At 51.4% G+C, this 26,912-nt stretch overlaps 1 protein-coding gene across 1 annotated transcript; it reads right to left on the bottom strand.

The window, feature by feature from the left end:
* Nucleotides 1-26,628, bottom strand: PTPA (protein phosphatase 2 phosphatase activator). The gene is made up of 10 exons (XM_021551351.3): nucleotides 26,575-26,628; nucleotides 24,448-24,548; nucleotides 23,196-23,282; nucleotides 18,182-18,307; nucleotides 17,321-17,438; nucleotides 15,778-15,877; nucleotides 14,788-14,912; nucleotides 14,202-14,302; nucleotides 9,590-9,697; nucleotides 1-4,606 (listed from the first exon to the last, which is right to left on the bottom strand). Exons 1-10 carry the CDS (start codon nucleotides 26,597-26,599, stop codon nucleotides 4,532-4,534), a joined length of 966 nt encoding a protein of 321 aa, XP_021407026.1. The 5' UTR covers nucleotides 26,600-26,628; the 3' UTR covers nucleotides 1-4,531.
* Nucleotides 26,629-26,912: the final 284 nt, after the last annotated feature.

The raw sequence follows: 26,912 nt of genomic DNA, 5'->3' as shown, positions 1-26,912 counted from the left end.
CAGGATTTTGATGTTATTTATTATCCGTGTTACAGTTGCAACTGGGAACATGGGGAGGGACTCGTTCCAATTTTAGCGACAACTGCATTAATGCCCTGCATAGAGCTGGCCCATGTCGACATTCCCAAGCCCAGGCTTTTTATAGCAAGCAGAAGCAATCACTCCACCCCCTGAAAGGCCTTTTCTAACCTCCAAAACCTGCTTACAGCCCTGTGCTCCTCAGAACAAGCCTATCTCCAAGCTGACGATGCCCGTCACGGTTCAGCCCTCACTGAATCTGATGTGGAGACAGCCCTTTTTCAATTTGGCTCGTCCTAGTTTGAAGTTTGGCACAATTTTACAAGATCCTGTGTGCCCCCAGGATGTTCAAGGAGTTTTCTCCAACGTCAATGGCAAGAGTGCTCATCCACTGAAGGGGAAGCAAAGTTAAATGATGAAGGTATCTCCTCTTGGATATTAGAGCATGAAATGACCTCCAAAAGCCCTGTTAAATTCTACCTCTGAGCCAGGGGAGTCCTTGTTGAAGTAGCAAGAAGATTCTTGTGAGCTTCTCGACTGTACAAGGTTTTCACCAGCACGCTGGCAGCGTGAGAGTCCAGGTTACTTTAGCAGTTATCATTAACAACCAGTTTCACCTCCTCCAACCCATTTCTGCCTCCTTCCCTCTCTTAAGAAGCCAGTGCAGCTGCAGGGACACAGTGCAGAGTCCAGGGCTCTTGTGTGGTTCACACCAGGTCCTTGGGGCACAAAGTGCACCTTCATCTTGGCAAGTGCCTGCTCAGATTTTGCAGGTCCTGCTGTGGGGCTGCTTTGTTTATCCACTCACAGAATCCCAGCACTGCACAGTGGAACTGAGCCACACACCAGGGACAAGTTAATACAGCAACAATGACATGAGGTACTTCTATTTTTTATTCTGTTACTTCCATCTCCACGAGGCTGCTTCTCTCAACTCTTCCTTCATCACTGGCTGCCATAAGCCATCATTTATAAAGGAGGGCTGTGAAGGAAGAGACAGGGCAAGGCTGACGGCGACTCACAAAACGCACCCCATGCAAAGGCAACAGCTGTTAAACAGCAACATGAACTGGCCTACATATGGCAACCCCAAAGATCCAGCTCTGAAAACTAAATTTAAGAAAAAATGGCTTGGTCAATGGGCTGAGGGGAAGATGGCTAAAAACCCAAGCTACGTCTGCTTCCCCTTCATTGCACGTCATGTTCACCAAGGGACAGGCTCAAGACGAATTCAAGTGCCTTCAAAGAAAACATTTGTGATCCAAGATGACATTTCTGCTCATCATCCACCCCTCCACACTGCTGCTGCTTTTAGCAACACGTGCTCACACAGTTGGCCTCTGTTGATGGAGAAGATGTAACCCAGAGACAAGAAAAGGAGCATTTGCTAAGCACAGCTACACTACCTCCAACCATTTGTGAGAAGGTCTAGGTTTAATTTAATCCAGGTCTATTATAAGTCCAACAAAGCTGCTGAACTACACTGATGCAGGAAGTCCTGAGTCAGCTCCTACAGCAGGACAGGAAAAACATCTGAAGGAAAAGGTTCCAGTTCTCGCCGTACCTTAGAAACAAGGCTCAAACATCCTTTGGTTTTAAGAGTCTCTGATCTTCAAGAGGTTTGCTGGCCTGGGATCAGGCTTTGCACATCACCTACCTGCCAAACGTCAGATGGCTTGGGTGGCGGACACAGCAAAAAAGTTAATAAATAAACCACATAATACAACAGAAAGACACCTTGGAAGGACACAAAGACAGACCAGATGTACTTGATCATGCAGTTAAATAAAGAATCAATTTTAGTGCAAGCATGAGGTCGACCACCGACACGGCAAGTGCATCCACAAGGCCTCTTCCCTGTGCTAAAGGCTCCGGCCATTGCCTTTGCTGGCTCTGCTCCCAAAGCAGGAGCAAACCCAGTGTGAGAGACCAACACAGTCACCAGTGCAAAACACAGAAACTTTAATTAAACCTACAACACGGGGGGAGGTGGGAAGTGCTGCTTCGGGCACAGAGCAGCCCTGGGTGCTGCCACGTGCGTGGGCAGAGGAGCTGAGCCCCGGGGAACGTCGCTGGGAGCAGGAGGGAGGCAAAGCAAGTGGCTGCCACATGACAGGGGCACGTCCCAAGCGGGCTGATAAGACTCAAACGAGAATTAGCTGCTTGACATCCCAAAATCCCCAGCAGGACAGATGTGCACTCTGGCAAACAACAAACACAAAGCTGTGCATGAGCCTCCTCCCACCGCCTCCGCAGGCCCCAAGCCCAGGGACACTGTCCCAGGGAGCAATGCTGCAGCTGCAGGGGAAGGAAGCACCTCTCCACCCTTTTTTGGTGCTGTATTCCACTTTCCTGGAGTCCCTCCCATGTATCAATGTCATAATTTCCACCCATCCTTTTGCATGGAAGCCTCATTTGTACGAGACAACCTGGAGGGATGTTTTCCCGACTCTCAGGCAGATAAAGAAAACCAGGGGCTTTTGCTCAGCCATTGCTGGCCAGATGCTGCACAGTCATTTGAAGTATGGGGACACCTGCCAAAGACACAGCAACGTGAGGGGACATAGGTGGAGACAATGTGAGTCTCTGCTCCAGGCACAGGCTGCTCCACTGAAGATGGACTCATAAGTCCCAGCAAGCACACAGATCTCCAGCAACATTCCAGGAGTGGATCCATTTGGGAAGCAAAGACAAAACACATCCCATTTAGGAGTAAAACAAGACTTAACCCCAGTCTTGCATTTTCATTTAAAATACAAGTCTATAGAGTTGTTTCAGGTAGGTCAAAAGCTCCTTGTCCCCCACCCCCTGCCCAGGGCCAAGCCAGGAGCAGACAGGACAGCAACAGTGCCAGAAAGCTCTGCTTCTGCTCTGTGGACATTTCACCACCTCGTAACTTAGACTCTTTTCTTACTCTCCTTCCCCTGAGTGCCTGCAAGAACCTTTACAAGAGGGAATGAGTAGGTCTGTTAAAAATAATGAAAAAATAATTAAAAAAAAAAAGAAAAAAGAAAAAAAATCACAACCATGTTTCCTCCTCCCACCCCAGCAGTAAAGCAGTGCAGCAGCAAAAGCTGAGCAGCCTGGCTGGGGGCAGCCCCTTCATGGTCTGCAGGAATGCCAAGAGGAAGGAGTCCTGCTGCTCCTGATCCCCAGCAAACACCAGACCACTCTGTCCCTGCCACACCCAGCCTAGAACCTCAAGAAGAAACATCCCCAATGCAGCAGCAAAGCTGTGCACCAGCTTTGTAATGACCTGTGGACAGACAGCTCATCTCAAAAACAGCACCAGCCCTTTCTGTCCTCCAGTGAAGCTGCTGGTGTGATCCAGACCACCTGTCTTGAACACAGTGCTGCTGGTGGCACTCCAAGTGCGGTTCCCCTGCCTGAGGTCCAGCACAGCAACACCAGCAGGGAAGGACAAAGGGAAAGAGCTTTCTCCAGGTATAACCTGCTCTCCTGGGCTACTTATGCTTTTTGTTTCCAGTGCGAGTATATAAATTAATGAGAAGCCACATGCTGCCCCCTCATGCTGCCTGTGCTCCAGGGATGGCCCCCTCGAAGAGCTGGGGATTGTGCTGCTTCGTGGGGAAATCCCTTTGTATGGGGGTGTCACTACAATTTATGACCAAGCAGGAGCAACCACGGTCACCTTGTGCCCCTGAGGCCAGCCCAGCCCCAGAGCAGCAAAGCATGGGGATTGCAGAGGGCAGGTTGGACCCAGTTATGGATGTGTGTGAATGTGTCAGGGCTTGTGCCAGTTAAGAGGGGGCCTGAGCAGTGTCTTTGCATAGCTGTTCCCACAGAGCTGGGTGCCTCCTCAGACCCTGTCTCCAGCTCCAGAGCCAGCTCAGACACCCGCAGCCCAGAAGGTTCCCAGATTCACCCAAGAGAAGAGGTGCTAGTGGGAAAGGAAGACCCAGGAAACCTTGCAGAAGAGGTGGAGAGAGGATGCTTCCCTTACCCAGAAAAAGGGAGAGACAGTACCCTGGGCTTCCACCCTAGAACTCCCTTTTCCCAGTTCAGATCCAGTGCAGGCAGAGCTGGCCGATACAGACACACACAGGCTCACATCTCGCCCCGCGCAGTCTCAGTCGTTTCCCAAAGCAAACAGCAACAGGAAACTCCAATGAAATTCAAAAGGGAAATTGCAGTTACCACCACCCAACACATACACACGTGCCTTCCTCCCCTCCACAGCCCTTTCTCTTGGGAAGCAAAGCAGAGGGCCTTTTCTGCAGGGCAGCCCCTGCTCAAACCCGTCCCCATTCCCGGCCCAGCGGAGCAGCACGGCCCCGGCTCGGCCGCTGGCGAGACGTCCCCAGGGTGAGGGGGACGTGCAGGAGGAGCTGCTCCAGGTCCCATCTCCCGTGCCAGGCCGGCGAGTGCTTTGGATCTATGGTTGCTGATGAGGATGTGCAGGAAAGGATGGGCTGGGTGGTGAGGAGGGGTGAGGGGAGGAGGAAGAGCGCCGTGCTGTGCCTCCGCTGCCTCGGCTCCTCCTGCGGGCTCCTTAAGATGTCACAGGCTGGATGGGGAGCAGGCTGCCAAACTTAAAGTGCTGGATCACAGGAAACTTCTCCAGGCACTGCAGGAGGGGAGATAAAGAGAGGTGAATTCAGGAGACATTTCCACCTTACATACACAGCCTGAGCCACATCCTGCCCGCAGGGACAGGGTTTGGGACCACTCAGCTCAAAGGCAGAGGATCAGCCCCATGTCTGCCCCCCAGCATTCCAATCAGGCTTCTCAGGCCAGTAGCACTTCATAACCCCAACCCCTTCCCTTCAGCCAGTCTTTTTCTTACTGAACTCAGTATGGGGAGGCCTGAAGCATGAGCAGAAGCATCATGTCTGTCAGCAGCTTTCTCCCTCACCACTCTCCTTGCTCAAGCTGATGTCTTTGAAGGGTTTACCCCACAAACACAGAACTGCAGAATCCCCCCTGCAGAGGACAACATAGCAAAGAGAGACTCTCCCCCGCAGGCCAGTGCCCACACTCTGGGTTTGAGGCACCGTTCTGCAGCTGCAAGGCACTGCCCAAACTGCATTCCAGACTCTCAAGTCTTTGATGGACAAGCACCAGTGATTTTGCAGCCATAGTTTAAAATATGATCCTATTTCTAACAACCCCTCACCCCTGAAATTCCCACCTCCCATTGAAGAGTAATGGATCACAGGTCAGTCACACAGATCCACTACAAAGCAGATTAGCTCAGAGCTGCTTCCTGCAGCTACACCCAGGCTCTGCATCGGGTGAGTGGGGCTACAAGGGCACAGCCCCTTCCACTCACCAGCCAACAGCAGGAAGGCCATGGACTGTGCTCAATAACGTCAGTTTGCCAGCACTTGCCTGGCAGACCCACTCAGAGCTCTGATTTTTGAGTCACAGCAGACTCAGACTGCCCAAACCTCATGGAGGGCACTGAGCAGGCTCCACTCCATCACACAGAGCTCAGCAGTGCGTGTTCACCAGCCATGACGTGGTTACAACTCTCCATGGGAAGGAGTCTTGTGCTCTCCATGGGGCCAAACTGAACTTACTGAAGCAGGGGAGACTCTGGGGCTGGGGAGAAAGCTGTGTACTGCAGACAGCTCTCACCCCAAAGCAGGAGTTGAGCACAGGCACCCTGCCCTCATGCTGTCATCATGGGCAAACAGGAAGATCAGTGCTCAGGAGCCCAGGCCTACAGTAATCCCTTTGGAGCCAGAGGTCAGGCAACTGGTTTCAAACACCAGCACACTGGAGCCAAACAAGTTTGGAGGTGGTGAAAGTACAGCATGGCTGTATCCACTCCTGGGGAATAAGAGCCAGGCAGAAAACCACAAATCTCCATGGCAAGGCACCAAGGAGAAGTAAGTCCTGCGAGCATCAGGGCACGTCACCTTCAAAGCTCCCTAATGCTTAGAGCTGCTGCTGTCTCTCCACACAGCCACTTAGACAAACTCTCAGAGGAAGCAAGGCTGGGTAACATGGGCATGAGGGGAGAGCAGAGCAAAATGAACATTGGAGATGATGACAGCTTGAAATGTCAGCCCAATTAGCTCCAAGGAGTCCCATGGAAGACCAGACTGGTTTGGGCTCCAAATTAAGAAACTTTACCACCAGTGGGAAGAAGGGGTATCCATTCCATGTAACACATCATCAGCTCAAGAGGAGACAAGCAGAGAAATTTCTCCTCCTGTATTCAGAAGGACTAGCACAAGTTTACTGAATTATCAGCTGTACAGAGCAACAGGGCCTTCCTTGCATCAGCTGTGGATGAAACTGTACCCAAGACTAGCTCAATCTCAGGCTTATTTCTTCTTGCCACCATCTTGATCGCACTGAAGGTCTGCTTGGGACTCAACTGGGGAGTAGATTCATGCACCAAGTCCAACCTTTAAAGATGGAACTGGGACTAGATTAGTTACGATGGGAAGTATTTCCTGACTGACTGCAGAGAAGGAAAGGTCAGGAGACTCAAAAGCAGGCTCAGGGGAAAAACATCAAGGCTGCTGCTTTAACCACACTCTGTTCTGTCAACTTCTTCCCTTGACTTTGATGGAGAGAATAAGAAAAGCCCGTGGACTTTCAAGCAAACACATCTTCACCCATTATATTATAAATAGACACATTTGGGATTTCATAAACACACAGAGTTGAAGACACACTGTCCTCACTCTACTGCTCATCTGCCCTGGAGTGCCTGGATCCAGACCACAGCTCCTGGACACACAGACACACCTGATCTTTCTGTTGCCTGTTTAAAGCCATCCCATAGAGGAGACAGAGAAAAGATAAATCCTTTGAAGTGCTTTTTAGATGAACTAGGTCTGGGGGCTGCCCCACTCCCACCAAGTGGGATTTCTCCTGGTCTGTTTCCAGCAAGTGACCTCATCCTCTGCTGCTGCCTCCACTCAGTCCCGGTCCTGGTCCGACAGACACCCAGCGCTCCTCAGCCACCCCAGGAGTGTTACAGAGCAGGAGCCTCCAGCTGAGTGTCTCATTTCACCTGATCTAATTGCAATGGGTGATCAGAGGGGCAGGGAGAAGGGAGGGGAAAACAAAACCTGAAATTTTGCTTTCACTTTGCCAGTTAGACAAAGCAACACCACAACCCCAAACCTTCCCTCACTTTGCCATCACACGCCTCAGGCTCTGCCACAGAAGCTGCCTGCCTTGAGCTGGAAAAAGATCCATGTCAGTACTTGAGGGATGTTGCTGACTTCTCCTCTGCTAACACCAGCAGTAGCCAATTGCAGAAACACTGCACTGGTGAAGGCTACACAGAGAGCAGAAATACACTGGGAGCCAGCAGAAAAGAGACAAGGTCTCCAGCACTGACTTTGTGCCTGGCCTGAGACACCCAGATGGATTCAGTTTGCAAGGATGAAGGTTAAGTGACTCCTAACCTTGTGTCATTCCCAGAAAATCAGTCTAAGAGACCCTCCAGTTGCAAATGTTGGTGCAACCTGCAGGGCCAGGCACACCATAACTGAAAGCTCTGCCCAGCCATGCTACTATGTCCACATCCACACCCCTGTCATCTCCCAAGCCAGACAGGAACTGGCTGAGCCAGCATCAGGATAGATAACTCCTCAGAACAGATTATATCTAAAGATATCTCTATTGTAAAGAACCCTGAGGACCCCTGAGCTGGAGTGCCCCCTCTCCTCTGCCTATCCAGGTGAATACAACTTCCATGCTATGGCAAGAGAGGACAACATTGCACAAGAATCATGCTTTTTGGATTAGTCCTTTAAGATCTACAAACATTATCTGAGGAAAAAAACTAAATTTAAAGCTCTTTGGTTGACTCAGTGTTTTTTATGCTTTAGCCTAAATTAGTACCATTACCCTTTGTAGCAGTTTTTGCATTCTCCCCTTGACACAGCTACATCTCAGATATTTCTAGAAACCTACCCATACTGGATTAAGCATCTTCACACAGAAAGTCACCTGCTACTCAAAACACACTAAGGCCTTTAGAAAAGACCATGTCTTGGGTGCACATAGAAGAGCCAAAGAATCCCCCAGTCTCTAGAGAATCCCCGAGCTGTGCTCTCTCCAGGCAGGGCACAGGTAGATCTGCCAGCACATGGTGGCCCCAAGACCTCAGTGAATGTGTGCACTGCACTGTGGGCTCATCACTGCCAAGCTCCTCCAGCCACGTACAGGAGGGAGCAACCACGGCACAGGGCATGTGGGGAATCAGGCAGGAGCACATCAACATCCCAGGGAATGTGGGATGCCAGGGGAGCACCCAGCTTGTGAAGAACTGATCCAAAGGAAAGGAAGGACCACGGCAAGGCTGTTGAGGCAGCAGCAGACCACACTGAAGCTCTAGGTTTTAGGACACTCATGTTTCACTTTAAAGGCACTCACAGTGCTGTGGTCTCCCCTTCAGACCCCTCAGCTCTCACAGCTTAGCCTCCAGCTCAGGGTTTTCCAGCAGGCAGTGTCTCCAGCTCCTGTGACAGAGCTGCAGCCCAGGGACAGTCCCCTCTCCAAGGAGCAGCCCGGGGCACCCCTCCCAGGAGCAGCCAGGCGAGGGGGTCGGCCCCCAGCCCCACTTCTCCTCTTTGGAGGCTGGGAGGAAAACTGAGCTGGGGGCGGAAGGAGCCAGGGCCTGGGAGTGACACCTCACAGATTAGAGAGGTATGTGGCCTGGAACCTAAACACAGGATGTGCAGAGCAGAGGAAGGGCTGGGGGAGGGAGCGGCCGTTCGGCACAGTTAACCCCTTTGTGCGCTGGGCCTGAGAGAGCTGCCCGCAGAGCTGTGTGTCCCAGCAACAGCAGCTTGTCCCAGCTCCCAACAGGAGCATGGCTACACCAGCAGCACTGCAGGGTGTGGGATTCATTCTTTCAGTCCCCGCCCCCCAGTGCCAGCAAGGAGTTGCACCATCCCTGCTCCTCCGGTGCTTTAGTGCAGCCAGTGCGTCCTGCAGAGCCAACACTGTTCCCTCTGGAGGTTCCTGTCCTGCTTCCTCAAGCCCAGGGTTAGCTTGAGCAGGAAGGAAGATAAGGGAGAGCCAAAACTGCCCTGCTCTCCAGGTCAGAGTTCACCAGGAAAGCCTGGGGCAATGCCAGCAGAGCTGGTGGGCGGAGGATGGCCAAACCAGAGAGGTGGCTGTGGTCTCACTGGGCTGGGACATGGCATGGATGGGGCTTGTAGAAAGGGTAAATCAGTAGAAAGTATTCAGCCTGCTCTAGGGCTCTTGAAACATGGGATGGTAATTTAAAATAAGTCTCCTCTAGCTGGTAAAATGGTGCACCAGAAGAACAAGCAGGTTCTAATTGGCCCTAATTTGGAGATCTGCACTTGCACTATGATAAGACAAGACATGGCAAAAGTCATGTTTGCAAGGAATGGCCACTTTGGGATTCATTTTGGGGCAAACACGAGGCAGGAGCTTCCTTTAAGCCAGCAGCACCTCAACGGCCAAGGGCTCCCAAGCCACAGTCAGCAAGGAGTAACAAATGGCTGTGATGGGGTCCCCACACCTGGAGCAGCACAAGAGCTGACCCATGGTGCTGTGGGAGAGCAGGTGCGTGGCCGAGCAGCCTCCCCCTGCCCACAGCACTCACCTCTGCCTTGTACATGCGGATGAGGCCCTGGTTGACCTTGGACCAGGAGGGCACGGCGCTGATGTTCCAGAGCTGGTTGGAGTGCTCAGCAAAGGGGCCTGTCTTCATCTGAAAGAGACCCAAGCACAGGGCTGAGGGAGCCAGGCCAGCCAGGAAGCTCGTGCACCAGCAGTGACTCATGCTCACACTCTCTCCAAGCAAACATTCCCACCAAGCCCAGTGACCCACGCACCAGCCACCTCACTGCGTCTTCCCTCCCTCCCTCCGTGCTCCCTCCCGCTGTGGCCACATCACATGAAGCCGTGGCAATCCAGCTCCCCTCCTTCCCTGATAAAATTAAGCCTTTTCTTGCCATGCTGTCCTAATCAGACCTCCTTCTGCACACCTCCCTTTTAGTGACTGTATTTAAAAAAACCCCACATAAGTTCTGTTTTTCCCCCCAGTAGAGCTTAGCTCAATGCTGTTCCTATTCTACCCAGAAACCTCCCAGTGCAGCACTGCTGGGCCTTCCAAGAAAATGACTCATTCCCCATTCAGATCAACAACAAGCAGCAGCGACAGCCATCGCTGCCTTCCCTGAATACAGAGGGCAGTGCAGGCTGGCAGCAGCTCCGTGTCCACAGCCCACTCCACACCTGCCTCTAGCCGAGGAGGGCTCTAGGGGAAGCAGGAGAAGAGGGAACACGCTCTCCAAACTAGCTGCAGAGCTGTGAGCTGCTGGCTTGCAGCAGATGCTTTACATTTTTTTCTTTTTTTTTTATACTCCACTGTTTCTCCTCCCAGGGCAAGGGGTTTGGAGGAGGGAGGGCAGGAGGGAAACTGCAATCAGGGGCAGTTGCATGTAGATTCCCTGGGTGGTTGTCTCTCCTTCTCCTCCATGAACAAAAACAGACCCTCAGGGAGAAAAAGAAATACAACACAGCCACTCTGACTGAGCGAAGTTCCCATGACATCAGAAACCACAAGGCCGAAGCTCACGCTAAAGAGGAGCGTGGGGAGAGAAGAATCTCTTGGACTCTCATTCCCGACCTGGGGCTCCAACAACTAACCCCTTCCCTCGGTGCACACACAGGCCTGGAGAGAGGGTGGGAAAAGAGCCTCAAAAACAACCTCTCTGCTCACTAAAAAAGCAAGCAGGGCCAATCAATGTTCTTTGGAAAAACGCTGCTGCCTTTCTGCAATGCCTATGTGACACCAGCCTGCAGCAGAGAAGGAAAGAAAGAGAGGGAGAGGGTGGGAGGACCCAAAAACCTCACTGTTTGGAGGGTGATGTGCTTCAAACCCACTGGCTTTGGGGCTGGAGCAGCAGGGGAAGCGAGTCTGCAGCTCTGCCTGGTACCAGGAGAGCGCGGGTGCATCTCCACTTCCCCTTGGAGGTTCCTGTGAGCTGGGGGATGACAGATGAGCTGCTCCCTGTCCCCTCTGCCACACGCTTCCCTCGTGGGTATGAGATGAAATGTGCACACACACAAAGCACGGTGCTCCCTGGCAGCGCCGGCGCGGTACCCAGCGCCAGGATTTGGCACCGGCAGGCACCCAAAGCAGCGGCTGCCAGGGAGCTCTGCGCCAGGCGGCTCCATCAGAGCCTCCCCTCCCCACACAGGAGGTTTGGCTGCCTGACTTTTGAGGCCAAACCTTCCTTCCCCTGGTGTCACCGCCTTTCAGAGGGGCACAGCTGCCATCAGCCACCACCACCATGCTCTTGTCCCCTTCCCAAGCCAGAGAGCACGCAGGAGGCAGGCGCAGCTGGCCAGTCCCACGCTCATGCCTGGCACGGCCGCCACTGGGGCCCTCCTCACCCAGACACCCAGCAAGGGATGGCTTGGCTATGGTTTCAAGCTGGGGCGGGAAAAATAAGAGAAAGGGAACAAAAAAAAAAAAAAATCATCTCCTTCCAGCCACAAAGGGCGAAGAGGGAGAGCTGTGGGGGAGAGCGAGGGGAGAGCGAGGCGGCGAGCGCTGCAGTCCCGCAGTGACCCCAGGGGAATGGAGTGAGTCAGAGCAGCCATATTGAGCAGGAAATTACTCACAGACGTGGCGTTCCTGCCTCTGGGTTCCCAAGAGAATCGGCCTTTTGTAAATGGTTCCTCTGTCAGTGCAGGGGGGAGGGGGACGGCTGAGGCCGTGCTTTCCTGTCAGCTCCTTCCCTTCCAGCAGAAACCCGAGCCCTCCCTTCCCAAATTTAGAAGCCAGATTGAAGCTGAAATTCCTGCTGCTTGCCCTGAGCTCTCAGAGGAGCATCTGGGCAAGTGCACTGATCTCCCACAACAGCTGGGTGTACCCAGCTCCCCTCCTCTGCACACACACAGGCAGCCCTGCATCACTGTCCTCTACAGCCCCTGTGTGGCAGGCACCACAGGGATGCTCCCAAACCTTCCTCATCCTCACACCTTCAGGTACCACACACACCCCTTTGTCAAGGCAAAGGCAGCAGCAAGGGAACAGCTCGAGTTCAAGCCAGCTCTACAGACCTCACCCTGCTCCAGAACCATGTGTTTGGGTCCAAACCCACCCTGAAGAACTCCCAACATCAGGTCAGCTCATGCAAGATTCAGTGCTGTGCTTGGACACTCCTCTAAGGAGGATGCCATGGTGGGTTCAGCCTGGACATCATCTTGCTGCTGCTTTAAAAGCCTGAGGTTTAAATACATGCCTGGCAAACACCACAACAGCTTATATTCATATTCCTGAAACATCACCTGGGGGCTGAGAACAGTATCTGCTCAAGAGAATATTCTCTCAGTTGACAGAAAACAACCTTCCTCAGTTGTAGTCTGAAACAAAACCTGCTCTCATGTTGGCAAGATGTACCAGATCCACTATGGGAACTGCTGTGGTGTTTGTTACATGTTTAACATCCTTAAAGGATAGCTGTTTTCAGATGACAAGCTCAAAAGAAAATAATATCGTTCATTTATTGAAGTCTTTAATCCCTTCTATCTTTTTTCCCTGCTATTTTGTTTTGTTGTTGATTTTGGAGAGAAAACATTTGGAGGGCACTGAGGCTGCCTCGCCCCACCTAGTGGCAGTCACGGCCTTCCCGGGTGCTTGGGAGGGAAAAAACTCAAGATTTAAAAGGAAAACCTTCATAAAAATGAAGCAGCAACCCGCACGGAGATGCACTGAATCTACCATGGCTTTGGTAATGCAGGTTGCTGCCGTCCCTTTCAGCTCACGGCAGGAGAGCCAAGAGGGTTCCTTGCCACCAGGTGGCACTGAGGATCGCTGAAGGAACACTGAATTCCATGATTCACAACAAATGTGTGGAAAAGGAACTCAAATCACTTATTTGAAAAGCCTACTAAAAAGCTGACTTTCGGCAGGCAGAAGCAGAGTGACCTGAAGCAGCAGGATTGTGCTGGGTATTTTAAACATCACCTGTCAGCTGGGCGCTGCAGAATCTTCTACACACGTTTCAAGAGATGTATGTTTTTTAAGAGGTCAGTGCACTGTCTGGATACCACAGAGGCCCAAACTAAAATAAATCTTTGACCATCTTGGCTCCTGATTTCCTGTCCTCATCTTGATCTCTTCCACCAGCACCTCTTTATTACCCATGGTATGATTTATCTTGGCATTAAGGGTTAAACCCTGTGAGGTGCTGAGTACCAACAAACCCTACCAGATTTAGCAGGACTTGACACAGCACCTCCTGGGGTTTGGGCCAAAGGCTCCTATAAAGATTTCCTACATGAAAGGATAAGTTCACAGTCTGTAACCTCCCTTCCCATCTAATCACTAAATTAGAGAGGCGAGGAAGGGGGAAAGTGAACAGAACAAAAGGGAAGAACTGCACTCTGTCCTTCAAAATTAATCCCATCAACTTCCCCTTGCCAGAGACAAGAAATCCCTCACCACAACAGAGCGGGTAGTTCTTGCTCTCCCTGTCCAGACTGTGCAGTGAGGGAACTGGGAGAAACACGGCCAAATCCTCCACTGATGCTGCAGGCAGCAAGCCATGAGCTCCCTCATTGAGAAACAGCCCAGGGCTGCCAGCAAGATGAGGATCACCCACCCCTCTCCAAAGGGCCCTGCAGTGCCTGAGCAGAAACAGTCCTGAGAGCACTGCCAGCTGGGGGAATCTCAGCACCACCTCTGCTCTAGGTCAGCTGCAAATCAGGTGCATTTAATAGGCAGCTCTTTTGGTAGAATCCGGAGGAGACAGAGCAGCACAGAGGTTTGGGAGCCTGCCCTAAGCAAGGGAAGGCCCAGGGCTGCCAGGCAGCACCCAAGGGCTGCAGGGAAGGGAGGTTGTCTTGGCAAGCCGAGTCATTTTGCAGCTCCTACTTCATCTTCCTAGTTTATCTACAGGATAGACTGTAGATACAAAGCTCCACTGACTGATCCAAGTGATGATCCAAAGTTATTTGTTTGCACTTGTTACAGCTCCCTTCAACTACAATCCACAGCCCATCCAGTTTAATTACACTTTCTTCTCAACATCCCTGTCTCAGCTCATTCAAGGAGAACACCTCTGCCATGCAACAATGGTTCATCTGCACAGTTCCATGAGAGCAAACAAACAGGCAAAGGAGGAAGAGAAAACCACTGCCAGAGCCAAGTATCTAATGTCAAGAGAACATCCCTGTGGGACAAGCCTTCCATTCCTCACCTCTGTAATGAAGAGGATGCACTCCAGGAACATGAAGTCCTTATGGTTTTCATTTACCACCTTCTCATCAACAAAGTGCCGAGGCTCCAGACTTGGATGGTCTAAAAAGAGTAAGAGACAACAGGAAGTAACCTGTATGGCAATCCCCTCCTGAGACCAAGCTCAACCAGGTGGTGTGCTGCCCCTCACCCAGAAGCACAACCCTCCCATGAGAGCTCTTTAAAAGGCAACAGAGAGTTTTTCCCTCCTATCTCATCTCCCACTCCAGTGCCTCTGCAGGAACAAAACTCCACAGAGCAGAAATTGAATTTTTTGCACCAAAACCAACACTCTCCTTTTAAAAAGCGTAATTGCAGTCATTGCAATAAAGACTGAAGTACTATACAAAGAAGCTTTCCAAGTCCCAGCCAGCTTTATTTGGAAAGCTGAGGTAAAACAAAAAATCCAACCCCCAAACTCTCCTGCTGTATTATACACAAATCTGACATATTTGAATTTAAAAGTCAGCCCCAAGTCCCACCATCTTTACATCCTACACAAATGGGGCAGAGGGTAACTCGGGACACAATAAGATTTTTATTAGTACCTATCAGCTGGGAACTGCCCCATATGAAAGGCAGGAACTGGAAGTCATCCAAGCCCCACACACCCTGGCTGCCAGCAGGTTCCATCCTGTAGGTTTTCTGCAGTTTTCGCATCACTTCCAGGTACCTGGAACCAAAGAGAACAGGAAGGGTTACGGCAAGGCCTTCTCCTGTTTTTTGATTTTTGTGAGGACAAGAAAAACCAGTTGGGGAAAGGACACAATTTATCACTTGTAAGCAGGACCCCCACATACAGCACAGTTCACTGAATATATATTCAGCTCTTTTGCTATAGAAAGCAGCCTGATGGTACCTAACACCAAATGAACAGAGAAACCCAGTGGCAGGGGTTTGTTTTATCTGCGAAGTTTTATGATAGTGCAGATCCTTCCTCATACCCACTGCTATTTGTAAACATTGACACTTCACATCCCTTCACCAACTTCCAAAAGAGCACACAGTTTTCTACCTTACAGCAATCACTACTTCCACTTTTCAGGTGGAAAATTAAAGCTGGAAGTACTATTGAAGGAAATTGTTTCCATGCCACCAAACAGTGATACAGCTGGGATTAGATCTCTGGACTCCAAACACCCATTCCACCAGTTTCATCACTATCAACTCTACCTCCTGAGCTGGAAATACATCTAGAGAAGTAGTGGAGGCCTGCCAGTTGCATAGATTTTTTTATTCTTGATGCCTGAAGAGATGTTAGATCCTCTGATCAGATACTCCTGTCTATCACAAAGCACAGAGCTTCACCCACAGAGTTCAGTAACTTGTGCTCTACTAAAGTAACTTTGCAGGAGGACACTGCCTCTGAAGACAAGGGGCCATCTCCTCTTTTTGAGATAGTTCTACTGGGTCAGCAGACAGTCCATTAAAATGTACATCTGCGCCTAATTATGTCTAAAATTGTCTTCAGCTTTCCCATTCTACCCTTCCCCCCAAACAACCCAATACTTCCAGCCCTTCTCCTCCCATTACCTCACCTGTTAAACACTTTGAAGACAATGGCCATCTGGTCATCCACTCTGAGCACACCGATTTTGCAGAGGCAGCAGAGAAAGGCTGCAAATGCAGCTTCGTGCCCTGGAGTAAAAAGACATGAAGAGACATGACACAGGTGTCTCTGGCCCCCAGGACAACCTTTCTGTGGGCACCACAACAGCTCTTCAGCAACCACAGCAGTCACAGTCCCACTTCAACCCTGCTGTCACTGTTAATGCCATGAGTTGACAATATTTCATCCCCCTGCAGCACCCACCCAAATTATACCTTCTAGACATTCAGAAGGTAATCATTAACTTAGAGAAAATAAATTCTTAAGGGAAAACAGCTCCAACTGGGCATGCCGGGAGCAAGGCAGGGACTTTCCCAGGAGCTTGGCACAGCAAGGGAAGTGGAGCACTGCAGAGTCATCTGCTTGGGGGATGCAAGGGAACCTCACATCTGCAAGCAAACAGATTTCCTCCTGCTACAAAAATATCTCTGTGTTGGAAGGATGCAAATCCCACAACACTGCCAGGAACAGTCTGTCCCAGAAGGTACTGGGATCTCAGGCTAAGCCTCTGCAGCCTGGCCCTCCAGCTAACAGCAAGGAAAAGAAACAACCAGCAAACCCAGAAATGTCTTTCAGTGGGAAGGACCACAGAAGAAGGGAAAGTAAAAAAACAGCATCTCCACACTATGGACAGGTGTGGATGGCAGCTCCCAGTGTGGGAACAAAATGCACCCATGGTCTGGACACTGTGAGCTGGGACATGGACCCCTGGCTTGGAACACACTGGATGAGAGGAGAGGTTGAATTTCCTTCTCTGAGCTGACCAGACCCCATCCAGCCTTTCCAAGGACAACATCTCCCCCTGGTGCCAGTGAGCCGCAGCCAGCACTTCACAGCTTTTACCCATGGCTTCCTCTTCCTCTCCCTGCCCAAGCTCAAAGTCATGTTTCCTTGCTCTCACAGCATCCTGCTCTCCTACCTTTTGGTGAGGATATCCTCCAGAGAGGACCACAGCATGCAGACAATTCTGTACTTAGTTTTCACCGAAGCCTGTGTAGTTATTTCACCAGCAATTCAGTATCTCCTCAGGTGCTTCTAACTTCAGATTTCAAAGTCCTTCTGTAAGCAGTGATCCCCTTCTAGGGACCACCAGACCATTATGATGTCCCTCTAGGGATACCTCCCACTGAACATGGCTCTCACTGTAGTTCCAATTCAAGCCAGCATATTTTATCCTTTAAACTGCCTGCTGCAGGACTGCTGCATGCAGTGAAGCATGTCCTACAGCTCATCCCAGAACAACTTGGTTCCCATCTCCTTGGATGAGATGTAAAAGGGTGTCAGAGCTCTAGCCCCAGCTCTCAGTCATAGCCCACACAGGGCAGAGGGGTGAGGGGGCCCTAAAAAGAAGGTATTCATTACAAGCTGGCCTTAAAAATAGTGGCAATGATATATTTAAATAAATACAGCACCCAACTCCAAAGGTCCCTTCCTGACAAACCCAGCCTTGGCCAGTGTGCAAGCCCAGGTACCTGTGCCATAGTCAATTCGGGTGGAGTTCCCCACAGATTCCTTCAGGTACACAGCCACTTCTGGGGCAGCATCAGCCAAATGCTTGGGAATCACTGCTGACACCAACTTTTCTGCCTCCTGAAAGACACAAGACTCCCCTGGGTGAGCACAGATCTGACAGAGTCCCCAGGGACAAGGCACCCTGCACTCAAATGATGTCACAGTGTGAGGGCTGCAGCCGTGCTCTGCAATGCCTGGAGGCAGCAAGAAAGAGGAGCAAATTCTCCTGTTGGAGAAGTCATCTCCAGAGATGGAACAAATCAGGGAGAGCTTGTCCTGAGACCTATTCATGCCATACACATCCTGTAGAAGAGAAAAGCCTCATCACCCAAGTACATTGAACCAGTTACCCACTGAGCCATCTCCAGGACAAAAGCATCACTAGAGCAGCAGAACAGCTGCAAGGTCACTGCTGCTGGGACTGGGGCTGTACCACCTCCAGAGCCTGGTGCAGAGCAAGTGTTCTGAGCTGAAGGAATTCAAACAGTTTTCCCTGATCTTTCTCTCATTTTGTGACACAGTGGGCAGTTACAAAGCAAAGGAATTCCTTGGGCTTGGACAGCCCTTGTGACTCACCCAGAACCTGGATACTCAGCCAAGAGTATTTACATTGCCCATATGCTCTCACAAGAGGAAAAGATAACACCAAGTCTGTGGTAAGTGATGCGTACCAAGGGGTGGATCCTTCAAGGCTTATCTGAGCAATTCCTCTGTGAGCTGCTGGGCTGCCACACGGTGACAGAGCCATTCCCCACCCCTGCTGGGCACACTGTCCTTCTGTGGGAGCTGCAGGTAACACTGCACAGCACAGACAAGCTCACCTGGTCTAGTTTGGCGTACCAGGTCCTGAAGGCTTTGTTCCCAAAGCGAGAAGGTTGATCCACTGGCGGGGTTTCATCGATCCATCTGTCGAGGGTGTTCAGCAGAGCCACCAGCTTTTCAATGGGCTACACAGAGCAAGAGGGTGAGGGGTCACAGGGACATAAAACAGAGCAGTCCCTCAGTCTCTGACATCTCTCCCCTCAATGAGAGTCATTACAGCCCACACCATGCTTCCCAAGAGAGGCATGTGGAAATGGGCTGTGCCAATCCTCCTCAAAATGCAGAGGGGACAGAAAAACCATTCTTCCCTGCAGAAGAGCAGTCCAGTACAAAGCCCAGCCTGAGGCTGGCTCCTCAGTCACCCACACAATCTTCCATGAGCTGTAACAGCACCATGCTGCAAATTCTCTTGGAGAAGAGCTGCAGAACAGTCCTCACAGGACTGAGAGGCAGGGAAGGGACCTTCAACACAATAACTCAGGCTCAGCTTTTTAAGGGTCCTGCATTCCCCATAGGATAAAGAACAGCACATATACAGTGCTATGCATCCTCACCATTGGCTGATGATGTGATCTAAAGGCCCTTCTCAAGGCTCTAATAATTGTCATGAAGTGTCTCTTAGGAGCCAGGATTAGCAGTTGATGCTGTTAAACCACGACACATTTGTACAGTAAGTCAACCTTCTCAGCATGATTCCTGTTGCTTCAAATTCCTACCAGCCACACCACCAGGCAGCTCCAGCCCAGGGACACCCACTGCATGTGGCAAAATACAACCTACCCAGGGGAAGAGGCAGCCTGGTTAGTCCACCAGTGCTCTCATCAGAGCAGGAATGAGAAAATCTCAGCTCTCAGAGAAATGTCTCAATCCCAAGCTGATGGGAAGCCAGCAACAACAAGACCACAGCCATGTTTCTCACACCCAGTGCTGGAAGTGAGGGACCCATGTGAAAGGAAAAGAGGTGCAGCAGTTGACACAGCACAACATCTCCAGCTGTGCTGTCAGACCAGGGCTGGCCAATGCACACCATCTCCCTGCCTGGCCCAAATGGCTGGAGAACAGCTACACACCCCATAACAAGAGGCAACACCACAGGCGGCACTTTTAGCAGCTCCAGACGGTTTCAGGAGGCTCTGCTGACAACTGGTCAAGCCTGCCAGAGGCTCTGGGATTCTCCCTGCCTGATTCCAAGCAGCTGGAGAGCCATCAGCCGCCACAGCAGCTGGCCAGGCCCCGGGCAATGTAGGCTCCTCTGTCTCGAGAGGGGATTCCTCCTTCAAGGGGACAAAGAGGACAGCAGAAGCGGCGGCTGGTTTGACTTTGCTGGAGGCATCGACCGTGTGAAGCTGGCTGGTCTCCTGGGTTGTGGTTCAATTCTTCACGCTGCTGTCGGGAGGACAAGGAAACAGCAGAGCCCAGCAAGTTTCCAGCCCTTGAAGTGCCACTGGGAGGGGGTGGGCAGAGCCAGGCATGGCAGAGCTGTGCTGCCACTGAACCAGCTGCAGGTCACTCCTGGGGGAAAGGGTCTCATGGCAGACACAGTCTCCCACAGACAGTGACTCCTGAGGTGCCACCCCAAGGACATGGAGGGGTCAGCCAGTGGGAACAAGCAGAAGAGGGATTCTCCCACCCCAGGACCTCAACATTTAGCCACTGAGCCAGACCAGAGACTGGGACAAGACCTGAGCACACCTTGAACACAAAAAAAGGGACAAGACAGCCTAAAGCTCTGGGTGACCCCGGAGGCACTAACAGACCTGTGCCCCAGATACATGTGGACCGAAGGCCCCTCTGTTTCAGTTCCCTGCTCCCAAAACACTGTAGGAATCAAACACATTCCCATTGCACTGGGCCACATTTGGACTCAGCCCTACTCTTTCCTGGCTATTGCATTCCCCTCCAATTAAGCAACAGCATCCCCAGCACTGGGCTGCATTAAATAATTAAATGGTGCTGGTGATTTATCCGTCGGCACCAGCAGCTCATTATGAGCAGCCACCGTATTTCAAACCCTCTCCACGAGCACTCGGTGCTGCCTGGATAAATGGCTGGCATGGACCAGCTCCTTCCCTGGGGAGCAGAGAGTCCAACCTCCCCTTCCCCACTCGCTGGCTTTAAAGGGATTAAAAGCCCAGCCCCACTGAACACGGGAGAGCAGGACCCAGCTGCTGGCTCAGCCACATCAATAAATAATTAAAGAGCTGTGTCTCATTTTGGGCTCAAGGCCCTTTGAAAAGGGGGTAACTAAAAGAAGCAGCTTCCCATTGTCCAGCAGAGGAAGCCTGTACATCCAGGGCTGACCCCTGTGCGGGAGAAAGGAGCTTATGGGAACACAGCCATCAGCACCACTGCAGCCTGTTTTGCCTGGTTGGGTTTTTAAGCTCTATTTTTGCTTTACCTTTCCAGTGATCAAAGCAAGGGCAGCCTCTCCCCTGCTCTCCTCGTTGTGCTGATTTTGCATCTCCTTGACCCTGAGTCTGCCACCGGTCCCAAAGGCAAACCACAGGGCTGCCTACGGAGCACAGACCTGTCAGCAGCTCTCAAGAGCAGGGGCCAGGCAGACAGAGGTGCTGAGGAGGCATCACGGCAGCCAAAGCTGCCCACAGTGACCAACTCTCCCCCTGTGGGCTCCTCAGGCCCTGTCACAATGGGGAGCTGCTAAAATCAGAGCATTTGCTGCTTCCCCTACTTCCTTCCTGGAAGCAGAGCAAGCCACAAGACCGACCAGTTTCCCCCAGTACATTGGGCTGTTTGACAGGAAGGTCTGTTCCTTGCATGGCAAAAATTAACCTCGTCCTCCTCACTGCACTGCACCTCTGATCCATGTCACTGCTCCAGGCTGCAGCCCCAGCAAGCTGCTGATGGATCCCCATGTGGAAAACACTCCCTCCAGGAGGCGAAGGCAGGTCACAGCCTATCACTCACACACCCTTGTGCCAGACACAGTGTCTGTGCCAGAGTCTGCTATCAGTGCCTGTCAGATGCCTGCAGCAAACCCTGGACAGCTCCACACAATGTGTCAGTAGGAGCAGAGCAAGCTCAGCAGGTCTCCAAGGGCGCTCAGCCCCAGCAGGATCCAGCAGAAAGGTTGGTATCGACACACACTCTCTGGAAACCACTAAGCTGCCTCTTTCAAAGCACAGCAGACCATACTTCCATTTTTGATTCCATGGCAAAGCAATACCAGTAAGTCACAGAGTGGATGAGCATTCAGCAGAAAGGATTTCAGGAGGTCATTTGCCAAAGGAAGGTGTCCCTGGCATTTGATCAGGAAGGAAGATGGGATGGCACAAAAGCACATTGGTAGCAGGTACAGCAAAAGAGAAGAAAGCTGAGCAGAGATGCAAGAAGAGGCCACGAGGGGCTGAGCCTTTAACAGCACAGATAAGCAGTTTGATCTACAAAGGAGCCTGTGTGAACAAGCAGCCTCATCAACAAGACAACCCTGGGGATGCTCCACCTGTGCCTCAAGTTACAAGCTTCTGCTCTCCTCAGTGTGCAAGGAATGAGATTTGCTCCCTGCCACTTCCCAAGCAGCTGGGATCGTGTCTCTTGTTTGTTACTTGGACTGGGACCACGGATGGAAAACATTCACTCCAAGAGGGCTCTTCTGCAGACACAGCCCTGGTACAGCTTTTCCTGACAGCTCAAAGGGCTTGTAGGAGAAGGTTGGGTTTTTTGCCCTTTTGTTTTGTTCATTTTTAATGCTTTGTTTCCCTAGAAGTACTCTGTGAATGGTTGGGAACGAGTGAGATCATGACAAAGGCAAAACTCAAAGGTGAAATGCAAACAGCAGAAAGCAAGAGCAGCATTTGACAGCAGTTTCTACTTAATTGAAGGAAAAAAAGAGGGGCACAAAGACTTTTAGGGAGAGACTCATTATCCCTGATCCCCTCCATGAACTACAGGGGAGTTTCTCATTCATACACTGGCTCCTAGAAGGGAAGGCTGGACTCAACACAGTACTTCAAACATGAAGACTGGATTAAACACTGTCATCAGCTGCCTTCCCCACCAGAATGAACAACTATAAACACAAGGCCCAGTCTGCTGCTTATTTTGCCTAGATCTTTATATATCACTCAGCTCTCCAGCACAGCTGTGATCAGTAAAACTGTATCCAAGAATCTCCTCACTGCAGCACAGACCAAAGGAGGGGGATTTACTGTGCAACATGGAAGCAAAGCTGGTGGCCAATGTGTGCTCTGTGGACTGGCAGCACCCAAAGAGCCCTCAGGGCAGCAGTGACACCACTGTGGATGCCTGCCTTTTCTCTCTGGCTCCTGAGAAGGTGAACAGCCATTAAAATTGACTATGACAACAGGCAGGGACAAGTGACAGCCATTTTCATGCAAGGGGAAAACCAGGTGCTTTCTGCTTAACACCTTGGAAGGGGAGAATCTGCCCCACAGGTTAAACCTCCCAGACCAGCTGAAATCTCCCAGCCCAACCCAGCATCCCCGTGAGCTCTGCAGGCCCCAGGACTTTCAGCACGACCCTGGGCAAAGCAGGTGCAGCTGGTGACACACCTTGAGGTCACAACTGTCCAACAGAGCTTGCACAACTTAGCTACAGCCTGGGCTGAGGAGATTGGAGCAATTAACACAATCTGAGCAAAGACAAGGGACAGGGAGAGAAGTGGTTTGCCCACAGATTTTCCTAGAGAAAAACCACTTGGGGGACAGAAATGGTACAGACATCCCAGCCTTTTGCCTGCAAGCAGGAGGGAATATTATGGCTTAAAAGCATCACTGATTCCCCACCAGCTTCTGCCCACTTGCTCAATTTCCCATCCACCAAGCACATCCAGGCTCTCTGCATCCTGAGGGGAGGATGACACCCTGACATTTGCATCCTCAACCACATTCAATCTCCCTTGGCTCCCAGATAAGCTACTAATTCATTCCTCACCCAGGAAATAACTCACTGTAGAGCAAAAAAAAAAATTAAAAAAAAAAAAAAGGTGAAAAAAGCAGGAAAGAAGTAACAAGGGGATCCAAACTCTTTTCCTACCTCTGAAACTTTGTATTCACAGGTCAGCTTCTTGCCCCTGACGCCTTCATTCAGAGTGAGGATGAAGCCCATGTAGTCTGCATATGCCTGTGAAAACACCAAGAGGGCAGAATTTTAGGGAGAGCCCAGGGTCTGTCAGAGCACAGGAGACAAAACACAGCACAGGAGCATCCTGCACCCCAAGGGAATCTTTCCTAACACACAACACTGCTTCCTTGGAGACACCAGGGCGTGCAGGGCTTGCTGTAAAATTACTGCTCTTTTTGGCAGCCCCAGAAGCAGAAGGCAGGTGGTGACTACATTGCTGTGAAAATTACAGAAAGGAGAATCCTAAAAATGCTCACACTGACCTCAAAATCATTCCCTCAGCTCCCATCAGGTCAAATTCAAACTCCTCAGTTCTGCAAAGTCTCAGCTGTGCCCAGCATTGTGCTCTGCACTGCTCCTCCCAGACCTGAGCTGTCACCTTTCCTTCCCCCTTTGGACTATCCCCCCCATGCTCATGCAAGGGAAGAGGGAGACAGCCCAAGCTCCTCACTCCTCCTCTCTTTAGATTTGCTGCTTTGGAAGCATCATCTCCAGTGCAGCTCCACAGCAGCACACTGCCACTTCTCCCTCTCTGCCTCAAAATCAAGTCCCTAAACCCAGGAGACTTAAATTGGAAGCTGCACCCAGAGGTTTGCTTGACACCTGGCTATAACCTCAGTTTCTCTCAAGACAGATCACATCAGTCATCAAGCAAGAATTTGCTCCTAAGAGGTGGGACAAGTCTGGGCCAACACCCCAATCCCTCAAAGGCAGAGAGGGGAGAACCTGCTTGTTCCACCAGCTCCACACAGGCTGTAAACAAAAATTATCCAGGAAATTGAAGGGCTCAGCTCTAGAGTCCTTTCCAGAACAGCACAGTGGGAAGGAAACAACCCAGGCTGGTGCTACCAGGGCCAGGCAGCAGAACCATGTTTAAGGTGAGCTCAGACAGGCCTGGGTAAATCCAGTTTGGTTATAAAGTACAGGCCAGGTAGGATGAAACAGTCACCAGCTTCTCATCCAGCTCGTTGGGAGGGAGCAGTAATCATTACTGCCAAGTAATTTTCCTGCAAACCAGCACCAACTCTTCTTGAAAACACAAATTTCAATTATTTCCCATTCTCTGCCCAAGCCTCCTTTACTCCCTGGCTGTTCCCAGACCAGACCTGGCTGCCACCAAAAGATCAGCAGCATTTCCCAGCATTTCCTGTCCCCAGAGTCTTACCTGAGATCGCTTCCACTTGGCCATGTCAGAAACCACATTTATCTCCTTCTTGGGGACCATGAAGCATTGCTGGACAGGAGGAGGCACCTCCTCAGAGGCGCCTGGGAGATGCAAAAAAAGAGGTAAAACAGCAGCACTGGGGAAGGAGAAGTCCTCTATTTTTCTTTCTTAGTAATGAGCTTTATTTCACAGGAGATACAAAGCACACAAATCCATCCCAGCTGGGCTGTAATCTCACCAAGTCCTCCTCACCAATATCCTCCTAAGGACTCTGCAAGCCTTCAGACAGAAGCATTATGTCTGTTTTTATTGTTAAAGATGCATTTTCTATTCAGACAGAGACTAGTGCAGGAGATAACAAAAGCAACATCTAGCCAGTTTAATTATTTCTGTCTAGTGCAAGCCTCAGGTCACGCCAAAACACTGAACTCTCCTTCAAACTAACCCTGCCTTGTTTTTAAGTGTTAAGCCTGACCTTCATTCCTCTAGAAAGGATAATTCCTGCATGGACAAGCTGGAGCAGTGCAATAAATGCAGCCCAGAACCACAGCTCTGGTCCATGCAGCACCTGGACTTGGGGGATGGTGGGACACAGCCTCTTCCAGGTGAAAGCTGTGAAGATCATTTAATTTCAAAGCCCTTTCAGAGCCTAAGATGCAATATTTAATGTAAATGTGAGTTGCTAATGAATTAGAGGGGCTCTTTTCTGCAGCATCCAAACCCAGGGCCCAACCTGCAGAACCAGAAAAGTTCCAGGAGATTTAAAGTAATTTGTATTATGCTCCTGAAAGTGCAACTTTTAATAGGAAGAGGAAATGCAGAGGGCACTGTCAAGGAACCTGGGCACTAATGTCAATTTATTAATTCTGTCAGAGTCACTCAGTTCACCTTTTTCAACTCAGAAAATCTGGAGACACTTATGCAGCACCAGCTGCCCTGAAACACTCCAGCAACTGCTGTCCACAGCCCAGCCAGTACAGGCACTGTCTCCCTAACAAACACCACCAAACACCAACTCCTTAAAATATCATCAGCTGCATTTACATAGAAAACACCACCCAGAAGCAGTGGCAGCCTTTTCCACAATGCTCTCTAGCAGGCAGATCAGATTAAAAGGAAACCAAAGTCCCAGGAACAACACAGAGTCCGCTGTAGATTTGTCATACAACCTTTGACAGTCATTTGACTCTGCCTTTCACATTCCCCATGCCATGAACAAATTCAGCCTCATCTCCTGCCCTGAATATTGCAATGCTCAGTTCATTGCTGCAGAACTTACAGCAAAACTTCCAGGTAGGAGGATGAGAGGAACAACGTGTGATGAATTTAAATTAAAGACGTGTGTATCTCTTCTTTTCAGCACACAACTCACAGCAACTGGCACCACACCAATGGAGCTCTGCTCTTAAGAGTTTATAACATGAAAACAATGAAAACCTCCCAAGCAATGAAGTGAAAAGGCAAACCCTGATGTGTTCATCAGTACAGGTGACACATAAATCCCAGGGCAGTGTCCTGATGTGGGTGTTTGCCATTAACAGAACTGCTTTCCTCTCTTTGTGTTTGTTTCTCAGCCATCACTGCTTCTGACCCAAACTTTGTGCAATTCCTCTTGGTGAGGAGACCAGGAATACTCCGGGAAGGAAACAGGGAGGGCTGCAGGGGTTACAGCATTCTGGGATGAATACACAGAGTCCAAGCCTGTTAGTGTGATGGAGACGGGAGCCTGGCGGGTCAGCTTTACGACAAGAAGCACTTTGGACTGAGGGGGCACTTTCAGGCTCGTGTCACGGTGTGAGGAGGGGGAGTCAAAGGCTTTGCACGAGAACCAGTCACAAAACCGGGCTGGGGGCACAGGGCTCCCCGATCCAGAGGCTCAGCCCCGACCACCAACCTCGCCCCGGGGTGGTGCCAAGACTCGGAGGCCGCAGGTCCTTCACACCCTCAGCAAATCCCCCTCCCTCCCCTCCCTGGGCCGGGCGCTGCTGCCACCGCCCCCCGCAACGCGGGCCCGGCGCCCTCGGCCCAGCACCCCCGGAGCGTGGGGCCCTGTACCGCGCTCCCCGGCCCCGAGCACGCCCCTGAGAGGCCCTGAGGGTTCCCAGAGCCCCCCTGGCCGCCCCTCACCTGTCCGCCGCTCGCTCTCTGCCATCTTCCCGCAGCCCGGCCCGGCCGCCCCTCACCTCCCACCTCCGCGCACGCCGAAGCCGCCGGCGGCCATCTTTGAGCAGGGCACGCCGCCCGGCCCTGTCGTTCCTGGGGCCGTCTCACGGCGGAGCGGCCCCTGCCGGCCACCGTCGTGCTCACGCCGCCATGTTTGTGCAGGGCGCGTCCCTCCCTGCCCACACCGGAGAGGGACCGGTGTGCGCGGAGGGCAGCGGAGGGGCGAGAGACAGGACCGTCCTCACCATCTCCGGGAGAAGGCAGCGGAGAAAGGGGGCGCGGCACGGCTCCGCCGCCGGCCG

Source organism: Lonchura striata, chromosome 17 (assembly GCF_050655825.1).
Source record: "Lonchura striata isolate lonStrDom1 chromosome 17, ASM5065582v1, whole genome shotgun sequence".
Taxonomy (NCBI): domain Eukaryota; kingdom Metazoa; phylum Chordata; class Aves; order Passeriformes; family Estrildidae; genus Lonchura; species Lonchura striata.
The sequence above is the reverse complement of the archived record's forward strand: the minus strand, read 5'-3'. Positions and strand labels throughout refer to the sequence as shown.